The 15,099-nt window shown below is 37.2% G+C and overlaps 1 protein-coding gene across 1 annotated transcript in view; it reads left to right on the forward strand.

The window, feature by feature from the left end:
- The first annotated feature begins 318 nt into the window (after window positions 1–318).
- Window positions 319–15,099, forward strand: part of kcnab1 (potassium voltage-gated channel subfamily A member regulatory beta subunit 1) — a 91,349-nt gene continuing 76,568 nt past the window's right edge. Inside the window, exon 1 of the mRNA XM_023351402.1 lies at window positions 319–1,108. Coding sequence (XP_023207170.1) covers window positions 828–1,108 — 281 coding nt within the window. The 5' untranslated portion in view covers window positions 319–827. The remainder of the gene's footprint in view (window positions 1,109–15,099) is intronic.

A 15,099-nucleotide genomic window follows, 5' to 3' on the forward strand; every position in this document is an offset into this window, starting at 1 on the left:
TGTTAAGAGGAAGATGGAGACAAGAAAGGAAACCAGGAGTTGGGTAAGAGCTTGTGACGTAGGGAATAGTGGGAGACAAAGGAAGGATGATGAGGAAAATGAGAATGGGAGAACGGATAAAAGGGAGTTGAGGGGGGAAAAAAAGGCTAAAAGGAATGAGAGAGTAAAAGAAACCAATGGAGAGAGAGAACGACAGAAAGAGAGAGAGAGGTGGGGGGGTGGAAATGGAGGGAGGGAGAAAAATAACGTCCCAGATTCCCAGACCATTTAATAGGGAGCAAAACCAAACTGAGCTTATATTGTAGTCTGGCTGAGCAAGGGGCAAAGTGACAGCATGAGTGCATGTTTTGTGTGTGTGAGAGCGATAAGAGGGGGGGAAGAGTCAGGGTTATCTGTGAGTGCATGTTGCCACTCTGTGTCTACATGTGGGGTTTGACAACATATGTGGCCCAGCGCATCGAGATGTACATGTAAGGAAAAATCAGTTTTCACTGAGTGGACATGCGGCTGCCTGCACGTTGATTGGACTCCATTCATTTTGTTGCATTTTTTTTTCCCTCGGAGTATTTTAAGCTACTTCTTTTTTTCTCTTTTTTAAATTAGAGAGTTAAAAAAAACACAAAATCATTTTGTGTTTTGTTTGGAGATAAGTTTTCTACTGTTAGGTTTTCATCAAAAGCTGACGTACTCCCACTCCTCAGCACTGCGTAGGGCTGAGTGGGCGAGGGGCCTACCTGGATTACTGGGAGCTTAGATGTTTGTGGGGCACACAAACAGGAGAAAAGAGAGACTGAAAGAGAAGATAAAGTGACAAAGACAGCTTGAAGATGTACCTGTACAAAGCAACATGCCCGGAGATCCCCAACCCGAAGCAGAAGAATTCCAGGAATCCTGGTGGAGTCGGAGTCCCGACCCAGGGCCTGGGTCAGGGGAGACTGATCAAGCAGGTGTCCATGGGGCCGGGGTCACAGTCTTATGCCCCTGTGATGCTGTGGGCCACAAACAAAGCCAACAATGCAGGGCAGCTCAAACAGCTGGAGGAGTTCCTGAACTTCCATTCGCTGTCTTTGCACGACACTGTGAGGAGTCAGACTGGCATGGTCTACAGGTAACCCTACCTGGCTTTTTTTTTTTCAAATTTGCAGTCCACTTACCTCTGAAATCAGTGTGTAGGTTAGGAAAAGGGGCTGTGTAATATCTCCTGTCTCTTTGCGAAAGGAATTTAAGAGAAAACGTTTTCAGAACATTTGCAGAGAGAAAAAGAACTGCAATCACTCCTGCATTGGTTTTATGCACTTTAATGTTCTTTAATATTCACTTGAATATGCTGTTCACAATGCATTACACGGACTGTTGAGCTCACTTTAAATCTAAATCTTTATGGTTCTTAAACAGTTTGAGAGAAAGGAAATAGATGTTTGGTTGTTTTTTTAACTGAGTTACATACCTTAAAGTTGACACAAACTAAAACTTTAACAAAATGCAAATGAAAGTAATCTTAATCTTCTACCATTAAACATTAATAGAAATTTATAATATTTTGCATCAAATGCCCCTTTCCCTTTCTAATTTTACATTACCTTTAGCAGGTTTGTATTGTGGACACACAATAGAAGCATAACTGTAATCATGACAGCAATAATTCGGCTCAGATCTGCATTTTAAAAGCAGGTTTTTACCTGATTGGCTTAATAGTCGACTGTAATCAGAATGTCAGCACTAGATAACAGATAACAGGATTAAATCATCTTCCTGTTAAAGGTCTATTATTAAATAATTGCTTTGAATGTAATCCAGTTTCTGTTAGTACGGCGCTGGTGGAAACGACTGCTCTGTGCTTGTTGTTCAGAGGGTTTGTCATGTCTGTGAGTAGGCATCATGGTTCTAGTGAGTGGTTTGAGTGGATGTGACTGGGACTGTTGATCGCTGCTCAACCCTCAGGCAAGGAAGCAGCATGTAGCTGCCTTACACACACTGAACTGTCTTTGGTAGGATGGAAAAGAAGCTGTGCAGAACGAGGGATTTTATCTTTATGTTATCCTTTTCATGCTTGATTTACTCTAAATCATAACACTTCAATAACAGCAGCACAAGACTTTTTTTAATCTACCTGCAGAAATATTGTGTTTGCGTTTACAGGGGGCTGTACTCTGTGATTTTAAGATGTGTGTGCATTAGGGTTTTATATTTGGAGAGGCTGCCGGCTTAACTTTTCCATGAATGACTGTATGCTTTGGTCATTTGAATAGTCCGTTTATCCCCCAGGGCTTTCTCTCAATTCTCTGCTAAATTCTGCCAACATACTTGAATGTATTAGTCAGAGTAATAATAACGTGACCTAAACCTATGCTACAGTTGCGCTGGCCTAATAAAACTGGCAGCTGTTTCCATTAATAAACCAAGAAATGAAGAAGATCTTTTTCTGCATCAACCTGCTTATGGGAGCTGATGCTTTCCAGATTTTCCTGCAATAACTCATGCAAATGTATGCCTAAACATTTAGCATTATAGGAGCCTAATAAAATGGCTCGTAAATAATTGAGGATCAGAAGTAAAGACTCCTGCGTTAATCAAAGTCACAACAAAAAGGAACATTTATATGCAATGCCATCACTTTCTTCTCTAGCTTAACCACCAGGATGTTTTAGTTCTTTTATTGCTTTTGCAAATCAATCATGATGTACACAATTTGCGTTTTTTAACACAAAAATATGTAATGTAAAATAAGTGATTTCATAAATATTCACCTGCTTTAAATCAGTATTTAGTAAATGCACCTTTGGTTGGAATCACAGCATGGAGTAGATAGGTCTGTCAGGCTTGCATTTTTGGATTCTGCATTCTTAATCTATTCTTCCTTCCATAACTGTTCATATTCTGTCAGGTTGTGTAGAGATCAGCTGTGAAAATCCCCTTTTCAAGTCACAAATTGTCTATCAGATTTAGGTCTGGGCTTTGAGTAGGCCACTCCAGAGCTTCCACCTTGTTGTCTTCAAATTATATCTCTGTAGCTTTAGCTGGATGGTTTGGGTCATTGTCTTGCTGGGAAATAAATGTCCTCTGAAGCCGCAGTTCTCCTACAAATGGAAACAAATTGTCCTCCAGGATTTTCTCATATTTGCTGCCTTCATTTGACCTTCTACCTTTACAAGCTTTCTAACGGCACATTAATAAAAACTCTCCACTCTGTTGTGATTTATGGATTTAGTGTGCTACTCTTAGGAATATCAGTAGTCACCATCTGCCCTTTCACTGCTTTGTGGAGGAAAGCTATTTATTAGTCAGGCTATCTGCTCAGGTCACTAGCCTGCAGTCAGACATGCTCCCTGTAGCTGGCCAATAGTAGTTTTAAACAGTAACGTTATTTCAATAATAACAATAATAATAATAAGTGATAATGCCCAGGTTAAAAGGGAGGTGTTCACTTTGTGGCAACCAGAAATATTTTCATCCAAATATTTCTTTCTTATAAGTGAGGAAAAAACGTTTAACCTTCTTTCAACCGGTAGATGGTAGTGCCCAGCAAAAGATGAGGGGTGGGCATCTTTAAACAGCTAGTCTTCAAGTTGACACATTTTTCTGTCAAAGAGCAGAAACTGTATCAATCTATAACTGCAACACCTGCCAATACCTGCTTATGTATCATCTAAATCTCATGGTAAAAGCCTTGATATTCCCTTTCAAATGTGAAGGGCTTCTTTTATGTTTTCTTGAAACCTTTTTTATTTTAATTTTCCAGAAACAGAATAAAACAGGAGCACAAAAAGCAATCAAGATTTGTGCAATTTTCATCTCATTTTTAATCAGCTCAGAGTTAAACAGATGGTTCTTTTTCTAAGCGTTTCAGTTCTGAAAGTTTCAAGCAAAGAAATGCAGCATTTCTGCATGCACACACATTTATATTATTGTTAGTGTTAAGGCTATGAGCTGTGGTGACAGTTGGCTGTTGTTCAGTTCAGAGCATTTGCATTAAACATTTCCTCCAGGCTGATGCGGCCAATGTTAACACTAATTATGTAATGATGAGGACCAGATACTGCTGCTATGTGTAGTACTTTGTGAGGCCTGTGAGGAAAGCTATTTTCCTAGAAACGTATAATAAAATAAAGACTTCAGAAATGGATATTGACAGCCCGCCAGCACACGTGTCTTTCTACAACACAGCCAGGATTCACTCTGACTTCACTTTGTCTGTTTTCTCATTTGCTTTATTTGTGTGAAATAAGATGCAGCTGTTGCAGTTTCCTGTGACATTTTCTGGAATATTTCTGCTTTTTTTAAACTTGCAAAATACACCATAATGCCTGGTATGCTTTTTATGTGACGTTATTAATCTGGGAGAAAAAACAGGCTTTCTTTTAAAAGACAAAAAGCAGAAACCTTGCACATCCCCTTTTAACCTAAATGCCAGTGAGCCAAAAGCACTCTTCTGATTTTTGATTACTTTCACTGAATTAAAGGGCATCAATTCAATCAGCCAAGTGGAAAGATTAATCAAAAGCCCATGATATTGTTGGATACAGAGGAGAGTGAAGGCTTGAGGGAGGAAGTGAAGTGTCGTGTAAGCCTCTAGGGGGCAGACAGACATATTACGGGACATATGGTTTGTACTTGTGTGTTGCGGTATCTAGGCACTCACTCTGTGAGGTGAATATACAGGAAATTATAAAAATTTACTGCCAAAACTCGATTTGATAGGAATGAACTAAAATTCAGTGAAACATCCTCCATAAATTGATGGTGTGTGTGCGTGTGTGAGATTCTCCGACCCTCTGGATGCTTCTCAATCCCTCTGATTAAATGAACTAAGCCTGCTTCCAGACAGCAATTTAAAGGTGATGGAGTTAATGCCCTCACAGTTGCGTCCTCACTCTGCGGCCCCTCAGTTTGCAGGCTTATTTCTTGTCTGAAATGTGCGGCATTGTTGTGCTCACATCTATTTTTGACATCATAAAGTTCATGTTGTAGTCAAAAGATGAAAAAAGATTATGTTGAATAAATATCTGTTAATGTGTAATAAGTATTCCCATTAGGATACCATAATAATAAAAAATCTTTGGATTTTGCATTTTTACCTACAGACGTATAGCAAACTAATTCTCACTGGAGTCAACTCCAGCCTGTTGTACAATTAATCTATTTGTGAGTTTCTCTGTGGACTTTTAACTCCACAGTATTTACAGAAACTTTGCCTATTTCTGGATTTTTTGTTGTTGTAGTGCATACCTAAAATATTTGAGAGAAACACTCTGACATAAGTACAATACTACTTCTCACGCCAAGGGTTGTTTGTAAAGCACAAGCCCAAAGCTGAACAGTCTGCATATGGTCACGTTCATGTTTGAACTCACCTTTCACACACATTGCAGACCATCTGGGGGACACTTCCACTTAAGTTTGCGTCTCGCTGGGGTCCAGACTTTGTTCCTGCATCCTTCGTTAATAAAATGGTCATAGAGAGGGGGCCGCACCTTTTTGCTGTCCTCCATGGACAGCCACTTTCCAATTTCAATGCAGGAGTTTTTAGGCATTTGACATGTAATGTTTCAGTTGTTGATGGTATGGTGTTTTCTATGACTGTGTTTTTGTGTTTTTATGATGGTGTAGCACTATGATTGATTGAATTATTGCAGGTATTTTGTGAAGAGTCATACAAATTTACAACATGTCTGATAAATACTCAAAAATATTTATGTCTCCTCTGGATACAAAACCGGATAGTTGTATGTGGCTGCAAGTTTAATTTTGTTTGCAGTTGAAGCAGGGACGCCTCCTTGCAAACAAGGCTACACAACTACTACAATAAGAGCTGATTTTGACGCGTTGGGTGAAGTAAGGGAGACCTTAAGGGAGAACGTACTTACGTCCACCTGACAGTGGAGGAATAAGAAGTGACGAAAGGCAGGGCCAAGTTCTCTAGTGTGTCGGATATTTAAGAAATCAGCAGGGATTAGTGCAGACTGTTTGCGTAGCATAATTTGGGATTGTGAAGCATAATAGCTGGATCACTGCTCTGTAACATTTACAGAAGTTAGAAAACAGTTGCTGCTGTTATTTTTTTATTTTTTTTACAGTGGTTTATCTACATAGTCATAGATGTGTGAATTTCAAACACTTTTGTTTTGTAGGCTAAAACACAACAGGCTGAGAGAACACCAATAGTTTTTGTGTTCTCTTCTTCTTACTTAAAACAAAAATAACCAAGTCATGTGAGCTTCAATGTGTTTTTACTGCAAATTACAAGTTTTTCCTCACTGCACTGTGCATATTTAAAACGTTTGTTTGCTTCTGCCTGTGTTCTTAAATAGAAACTGACCGGAGACACTCTTTTTATTAATTATGGTGCCAAACATATGGAAACACCATAAAGCAAAATCTAAAGCATTGTTTCTCTACCTTTTTTGGGTCAGCGCCCCTCTATCCATTATACAGGTTCCTTACCGCCCTCCATCAAAGATTTGTAGGCTTCTTTGCACTGAATATTATTTTATTGTTAATATTACTATCACTATTGTTGATGTATTAATTTTTATGGTTGTTTCTGTATTTATCATCAAAAATAATTTTCCAGAGAACAGAAAACCCATGGGAAGAATTTTTTTTTTTTACAAGTGTCTATGGAAAATTCAATGGACATTCAACTTAAAATTGGTAGACCTACCAGCAGCCAATCAGAGTGGAAAAAAAATTCTTCTGTGCCATTTTCTGATGTTAGTTGTTATATATTGCACAAAATGACCAGATAAAAGATGTACAACAATGCCAGTTTAAGCTTTGAACCATTTGCAAAAGATTGTGCTGTGCAACATTAAAACATGGGCGATGTTTCACTGAATTTTAGCGGTATCGCCGCCCCCGTTGAGAAACACTAGTCTAAAGCCTTGGTTGCTTGTTTGTTAATATGGGCAACATGAAAACACCAATGTAAGAGGGATTTAAAGTTAAGAAATATACTATATCAAAAGTATTTTCTCCCCTGTCCAGTTAAATGAAATCTGATTCTCCAATCTCTTCTATGGCCATGGGTCCATAAAACTAAGCACCTAACCAGAAACATTTGTGAAGATTCATCTCTAGATCAGTAGAAAGATGTTCTATGGAGTAATAAATAAAGCCTCTTTGTCTGTAAATCAAATGTACAAGTCAGTCCTTCTCAGCTGCCAGGAGAAGAGCGATTATCTAAATGTGCTGTATCAAGTGTGAGGGTGCAGATGCCAGGGGTTTTTTTCAGGGGTCGTATGAACAATTGTGGTGAGGAAGAATCTGATTGCTCTGCAGAGCTCTGACCTCAATTATGATCAGCAACAAGCAATCTTTCCCACTCTATTGTGTTACATGTTTATGGCTGCAGGTTTAATTTTGTTTGTAGTCATTTTATAGGTGTGTGGGCATGGTTTACATTATTCCTTGAAGGCTGTAATGGGTAACTGAACACAGTTGGCATGCTTCTAGAGAACAAGCACGAGTGAGCACACACTGACACAATCGCGACACTTGCGGTTGGACGCACAAACGTACACATGCAGATAAATGCGTCATTTGCTCATCCTTTATTCATCTTGGAAAACAAGTGAATATTTAACAGAAGAGCTGGTGTCCTTTTTGAATACTTAATTGCTCAGACGGACACAGAAACCTACATTTGTGTTGTGCACGTGTTTGTAGACTGGCGTCCAACTGCATATCCACATTACATACATAGTTATGGTTATTAGAGAATTTAAGCACAATTTTCTGCGTTGATTAATTTGTTCTGATCACTGAGGTTGAATTAAGCTTTAATTCAAACTATGAATGTGTTTAATGGTTTTTGGCTAAGACAAAATGTCCCAAAATTTTTTTTTGTATTTTATTAGAGTATAAATAAGGAATGTAGAGAAGGGGATTGTGCTAAAAGTACTTGATGTATACTGATGTCTTGTGTAAATGCAGGTGGGTGTGTTAAACCGTGAAGGGCTTTACACAAAGGCCATTAGATCGACCAAGATCCTGTGACACCTGTGGCTTGAATGCAAGAAGTGATAAATTACTCTGGACAAAGAGACAGAGAGCATCACCTTTGTCTTTGTAACTAGAAAAGTTGTTAAAGTGGCTCTATGTACAAAATATTGAGGATTTATATGTTATATTTCAAGTGTTTAAGAAGGAATTATACTTCCTCAATCGGTTTTTGCATTTTCAGGCGATATGAGTATTTTGAGGAGCATTTAACAGAAGTGTTAGAAATTACGTACATTTGTATGATTCTTCACAAAATTCCTACAAGCCTTGCTATTTGGGAATATTGTGGCTTTTTATTCAGCTACAACAAGGATGGAAATAAAAAATATACATGTTTGTTTGTTTCTCTTGACTGAACATACTAAAAAAAAAAGCGTTGAACAGTGACTAAAACAGCTGAATTGCTGTATATTATTAACTTTCAAACAATAGTTACAGACTGAGAACCATTGATCCAAATAACTGAGCCTAAGAATGTTCTTTTTTTTTATAAGTCTACGTAAACCAGATAAAAAGGCAAAAAGGATAGATAAAACAATCTGCAGTTCTGTCAGAATTAAAATTTATCTCACATAATGAGCCGTCACCTAATAAAAAAAAGCTTTTCAAAATTAATATTTTCTAAATGAAAAATTTAAGTCGAATTCAACAAGCCCCATAAAGGCTTATGATATTGGAAATATTAAAATATATGTAAAGCCTCATCCAGAACTTGACTACAGTTTTTAAAATTCAAGTATTCAGTAAATTTTCCATTACAAAGAAAAAAGGTTGATTTTCCCAGTAGTGTAGTGATAATGGATTTATTAAAGATTTATTCCTAAAGTACTAAAGAAATCAAACATCTCTGGTTCATTAAATACCAATGAACTAATTCACAATTTTTACTGGATTCCAGTCAATAGATCTGCTTTACAGCTTTAAGAAAGATGATTAAACTCTTCTTGCAATCACCTACTATTCCCAGCACATACTGTACATATGGCTTTGGTGTTTCACGTATGTCAGCACTAACTGACTGTGTGAATCAATAGGAAATCAGATTGTCCTATTGACATATTCATTCAGGAATAGTGCCAGGCTGCTGTCAGTGCGGATCATTGCTTGGCTGAGCAATCTCCAGAGCTTTCCCAGCTTATAAAAGGTCTTTTAAAGTGTGAGAAATCTGAACCAGGACTCAGAAAATCAGAATATGACTTTAAGTAAACAAAGCAATATTGTCAGCATGGTGGAGTACATGCTAATGAATGTTGGTTGATCAATTATCAGCTTTTAAATTCCTGTCTTTCTACTCTTTATCTTGGCATCCGACTGCTTGGCCCTCCTCTCCTGGCTTAGTATTTGTCCATTATTGATGAGGACTGATAAAGCTTTCTTTAGGAGGCAGCTCTCTCCTTGAGTCTCAATGAGGTTGTATAAGAATAACAACCCCTGCAGAGCTTCATCTTACTCTCCCACACATAGGAGAAGGCACCTGGCCAAGTTCAGCCTTGTGGTTATTACTCTCCAAGACGCTTATACACACACACACAAACGTACACACACGGATGCAATCTTGTTCTATAAATCTATTAAGTGATGTTCAAGGTGACTTCCATTTCTGGCCGAGCTAAAGTGCCACAGCTCTAAACGACATCTTGTAATATCTTTGGACATATGAAGCATTTGTAATAATAGATGTGTGCTTAAGGGCAGAAGATTCATCTTTTCTCTGTTTAATTATGTTTTTACAACATGTCTTTAGGAATATAGCTGCCATCAAACACTCGGTTTGGTGTGTAGAAAGCAGGATGGGTAACTGCGTGGGTGTGCTTTAGAGCTCTTGGGGGGAAACTAGAGACTCTGTGGATCAGTAAGGCACAATTATAGGAAAATGAAGAAAGCAAACGAGAGTCCTTAGAGACTGGAAAGGAGATTAAAAGAGAGAAGCAAAGAGAAACCCAGGAGGTGTGTTTGTAGTATACTTTGTGGTGTTCTTTCTTTATATTGCCACAAGGGGGAGCTGTGAACCCACTGAATTAGCAAGGTTTTTACTTGTTTGTGTGAGCTGATGAGCATTTTCTCATTGTAGATTGAAAATGTGAACCTTTACTCCTGCCACCTTGATGTCTGCTGATGAAACTGAAGCTGCACATCTTTACAGGAGTAGCATCACGGTGCCCAATGTTTTATTCAAGAGTGTCATAATTGCTGTCACTGTCTGAGACGCTTAAAGTCAATTATTCATGTGTGCCATGAAATAGCCCCATGTGCGCTGTGCTTTGTTTGCCTAGAGATGAGGGAATGTTTTGACCAAGGCAGGTCCTGCGGTGCTCCTGCAGAGGTGGAATCGGTTGTGCTGTCACCTGCTGTGCATTTGTAGAAACAACTTTCAAGCTCTGCTCAATATCATATCCAACAAAGCACCTTTATAAAATGAGGTGTGACGTCATGTTGGAACTATCTACTTAAACATTATTCAAAGACGACACAAGTACATACAAATGAAAGTTTTAAATGAAGGTGTTTATTATTGTGGGAGAAAAAAAATCCAAACATACATGACCCTGTGTGAAAAAGTGATTGGCCCCACTGTTCAAATATAACTTAAACGTGGTTTATCACACCTGAGTTCACTGTCTCTAGCATCATGCATCGACCATAAGAAAGGGACTGAGTAGAAATGGCCTGCGTGGCAGAGTTCTAAGGCAAAAACCACTGCTGAGCAAAAAGTTACATTACGTTTTGTCTTAACATATTATAGTATTAAATTATATATTAAAGTATTATATATACATACCATAAGCCTGTAAGAATAATTTTAACCTTATGTCATCTTTGAGAATTATTTAAATACACAGATAATCTCTCTGTGCTGTTTTCACGGAACTGCATTCAGAGATTATTTCATGTTTCCGAGTGTTGTTACTTGTAACATGATTTACATTGATTTTCCTCCTACCAAATCACACTTATGAAAGCAATCATCATTGTTTCTAAACAGACACGTTTGTTACATCCTACGTCACAAGTTGCATGTGTTTTAAGAAATACGTTTTATAGGACGTGGTTCAGAAACCAGCAAAAGATAAGATTAGATTTACTGAGTAACCTGTCGTTATATAAATAAATATGTACTTGCTGTAACAAGTTAATTGCACATTTGAGACTTGAATAAAGCGGAACTGAACCTTATAGTTTACAAAATAAAACATAATTTCAAGCCCAAATCTATTCACACCCCTCCTAGCTTTAAATCTAAGTCCACCAGAAATATTAATTATTTGTGGTGTAACTCTAAGTACAGTTTTTATGTTAACAATAATTCAACTCACTTTCATTTTAGTGATTATTAAAGCCACATTAAAGTCCCTATTAGAGTAGTTAAGTGGTTTGTTGGGATGTAAGAGCTCTCCTCATTACTGTTTCTCCTTCCCATTATCTTTAAGTAGATTCATACTAAAGCTTCATGATTTAAGTGCTAATAATTATTTCCTACAAAGTGTATTGAGGAATTAATTTCAACTGCAGGGTGATTATTTCAAAATGTTGTATTATAAAAAGTTACGCTGCAGAAAATGCATTTACATTTTGAGTACTAAACATGGCTTTATTATTTGCCCACTACTTAAAAGTGAGAGATATAATATATACTTAAATAGTCATCAAAATCTGCAGATTAAACTAATTGTGTTTAGAAGACTGGATGTATGTTTAGGGTTATTGTTGTCTAGTGACTTTTTTTCATACTGACCTTCTAGCTTTGTCCATTTTTCAATGAACTTTTATCAGTTTTGCGATCTTTGCTGCCGAAATGCTGCCACCACCATCTTTTAGTATTTCAGTTTTTCATCATGCATAATGTTTAGAATGTATACCAAAAAAGGGGAATTTTGGTCTACATTACTAAAGAACCATGTTTCACATGTTTGCAAGGTGAAAGTAGCTGGTTACTCTGGGTGGTTCTATTTAGAGGATTTTGAGTTAAAGAAAACTGAATACATGCACACCACACCTTCTGATTTGTAAAAACAAACAAAATTAAACACAAATAAACTTGCAATTTCTTTTCTTTTCACAGCCATTCAAATTGTTTGGATCCGTCACAAAATCCCAACAATAAATAAACTATTGTTCAAGGAATGTAAATACATTTACAAAGCCTTGCATGTTTCTTGACTTAAATGTAATTGGGGTAGTCTTGATTTCAGAGTTAATCATTTAGTAAAACTGCATTGCACATGAAGCAGCTGTAGAGAAGGGTAAACAGTGTGAGTATTTAAATTATGAAGATCACAAACAAAATGTAAAAGGAGCTTATGGCAGAGCCAGGTTTTATTTCTCTCAGTGCCAGTGCAGGATTAAAGATGCTGCCTTCTTCCACTAAGATTTTCTTTTCTTTTTTTTTCATCTGCTCAGCCTTGCAAAACATATTTCCAACAATGCAAAAAACAAAAAGAAAAGTCATTGTAAGTGATTTTCTTTTTATTAGATAAATTTTTACTGTTCCCTGAATTACACACTGAAAATATTATTTTCAAAGCTATAATTACCACTGATTTTAGAAAAATATATACTTAACAATTTTTAATTCTCTCTAGCAACCTGCGCTTTTACCCTGGTTACTAAAAACCTTAATCTCCACAGTAACCGCTGTGCATCCTTTATTTCTACAGATGCTGCCTGGTTGCATTCTGGCACCTTTATTCTTTCCCCGAGTTTTTTTTTATTGCTGCTTTTTCCCACACACATAACGCCTCCATACTGTTTCCATAGCAATGCTATTATCGAGATGACGACTTTCTCTCGTTGTTACCACTCTTGACTATCAAGTGTCCGTATCTGGAGACTCTCTGGCAGTGAGGAATGCAGGTCTCTGCCACAAACAGTTAATTGTGTTGTCAATGTAGGCGTTTGGGCCAATCGGGCGCAAGGTCGAGAGCAACTTGTGTCATCCGTCATAGTACAGTGGATAACTTTACACAGAACTTCATTCTCTCACTTGCTGTGACAAGAATTACATCTAAATTGCAGTCTGCAAACTTGTTTGATTTGAAAACCTAGCCATACAGAGCAAGCAGAGAGCACTCATTTCCTTTTTCACGGCTTCCTCTGAGCATATTTACAACTGTGACCCTGAATAGAAACAGCTCTGATCGGAGATGAAGTGAGAGGAAGTGTTAATAAACACTTACACACACGGAGGCACACGCAAACATTTCACCATTAGTACACACAACACAGCTGAAGCTCACCTGCAGAAGTATGTCTACACAGCAATCCATTTGTCTTCTGCTGAAGTGCGTAATTTTCATTCAGGCACCTCACGTGGCACTACACACCAATATTACCATGGTGACCAACTTGGAAATTGAGACATTACGACAATTAAAGCTTGTGTGCCACACATTATTGAACATGTTGCTCAGCTAATAGTGATATGGTCCATACGTAGACTAGTTGCATTATTTATGTATTGTAGGCAAATGCAACTACTTTCTATCTTGTTTCCTTGTTTTAATGAGCTCTTCACTAAACAGTTTCCTGATCTCTGTTTGTACTTTTTGTGATTTTATGTATGAACCACCAGTCAGTAACCTGTGCAGCTACAATTTGTACAGGCCAAATTTGAAAAAGCATGACCCACTTAATATGGATGGTTTGCAAAGATACATCGTAGGCCTTGTATATTATTGTAACCTAATGGATCTGGCTTTGTGTGTGTGGGTTTTTTTTTTTTTAAAACAATGTTGTTTACACTGAAAGAGATACTGTGTTGGCTGTGGTAGCTTCCTGTCTGTAACCTGCCCTGCATGCTGTTCCCATAAAGCTGCTGAAGTGGTGACAGCTGAAACTTTAGCCAGTGCATTCACAGTGCTATGTTTATCAGGCAAGATGCACACAAATAACTGGAAGTACATTGAAATATCTAATGAACTGAAGTCTTAACAAGTCATATTAAAAGCATTGCATTTTAGCAAACTGCTCTGCATGAAAACATCAACACAATAGTTAATAATATTTAACTAAACTAAACATTTTCTTTTTTAGATCAGTTAAAATCATAAAAATTATTCTTATTCGTTAAATATTAAAAACAATGAGGGGCAGATTTTTAGAGATTGTATCAAGATATCTTCACATTCATAAGTTTACACAATTGAATGTGAAGCAGTTTTAAGTTGATAGTTTTGTTTTGTGGGCATTTTATGAAGCTGTGTACAATTGAGGCCTTTTCATACAAATATACAATCATATTCAGTAAATTAGAATACATATTTAGATGAGGCCCATGTGTCAGGATGAAAGTAGCTTTGAAAATAACCTTTTAATAAAGTATTAAATATACTTTTCATTATGCACACATTTCTGTATTAAATGTTCTTTTATGGTCTGATGTATTATTTTATTTTTAAATATCATGTTTTCATGGCTTGTAAGTGAGAAAATCACAATTTAAGGAAATGAAGGCTTTCACACATCCATAGAGCACATCTATATGTGCTTCACATAGTGATAAAGATTTTTTTCAGTAATATTTTAATTCATTGAATGGGTCTGTAGTCTGAAGTTGACATGTTGCTGATCTCAAGGCAAAGACATATCACTAGAAAATGCTTACAGCTGTGGTATCATAGGCCTGTGGTTTGCCCCAGTGCAGTGAAACACATGCTTTAATGTCACAAAGGATCATGTTGTAAATACCCCGGAGTAATGAGTGACATTCAGCTGGTTTCTTGGACATATTTCCCTAATCTTATACGATAGTATGAAAGATAAAACCCACATGCCTGGTGACAAATATGCTCCTTCAAAAAAATATTTTTGTGTCCCAGAGCTGGTTACTTTCTTTCTTTTTTAAAAAAAATTTTTTAGCAAAAATGTAAATAAGGTTATATAATAATAAAAAAAAAATAACTCATGTATAATAACATGACCTACAGTATTCTCACACAGATGTTGGCTTATCTATCCTACAACTTCTAGGACAAAATGTTAACTTGCAGCCTCACCTCTCTCTCCCACTTCACCTGACAGTTGTCATAATGCTAAGCTTGATCGGTACATGTTGCCACAGTTTGGAGCTACAGTGTATGTAGCTCATTTTGACTCCAGCTG

This window comes from Xiphophorus maculatus, chromosome 18, assembly GCF_002775205.1.
Source record: "Xiphophorus maculatus strain JP 163 A chromosome 18, X_maculatus-5.0-male, whole genome shotgun sequence".
NCBI lineage: Eukaryota > Metazoa > Chordata > Actinopteri > Cyprinodontiformes > Poeciliidae > Xiphophorus > Xiphophorus maculatus.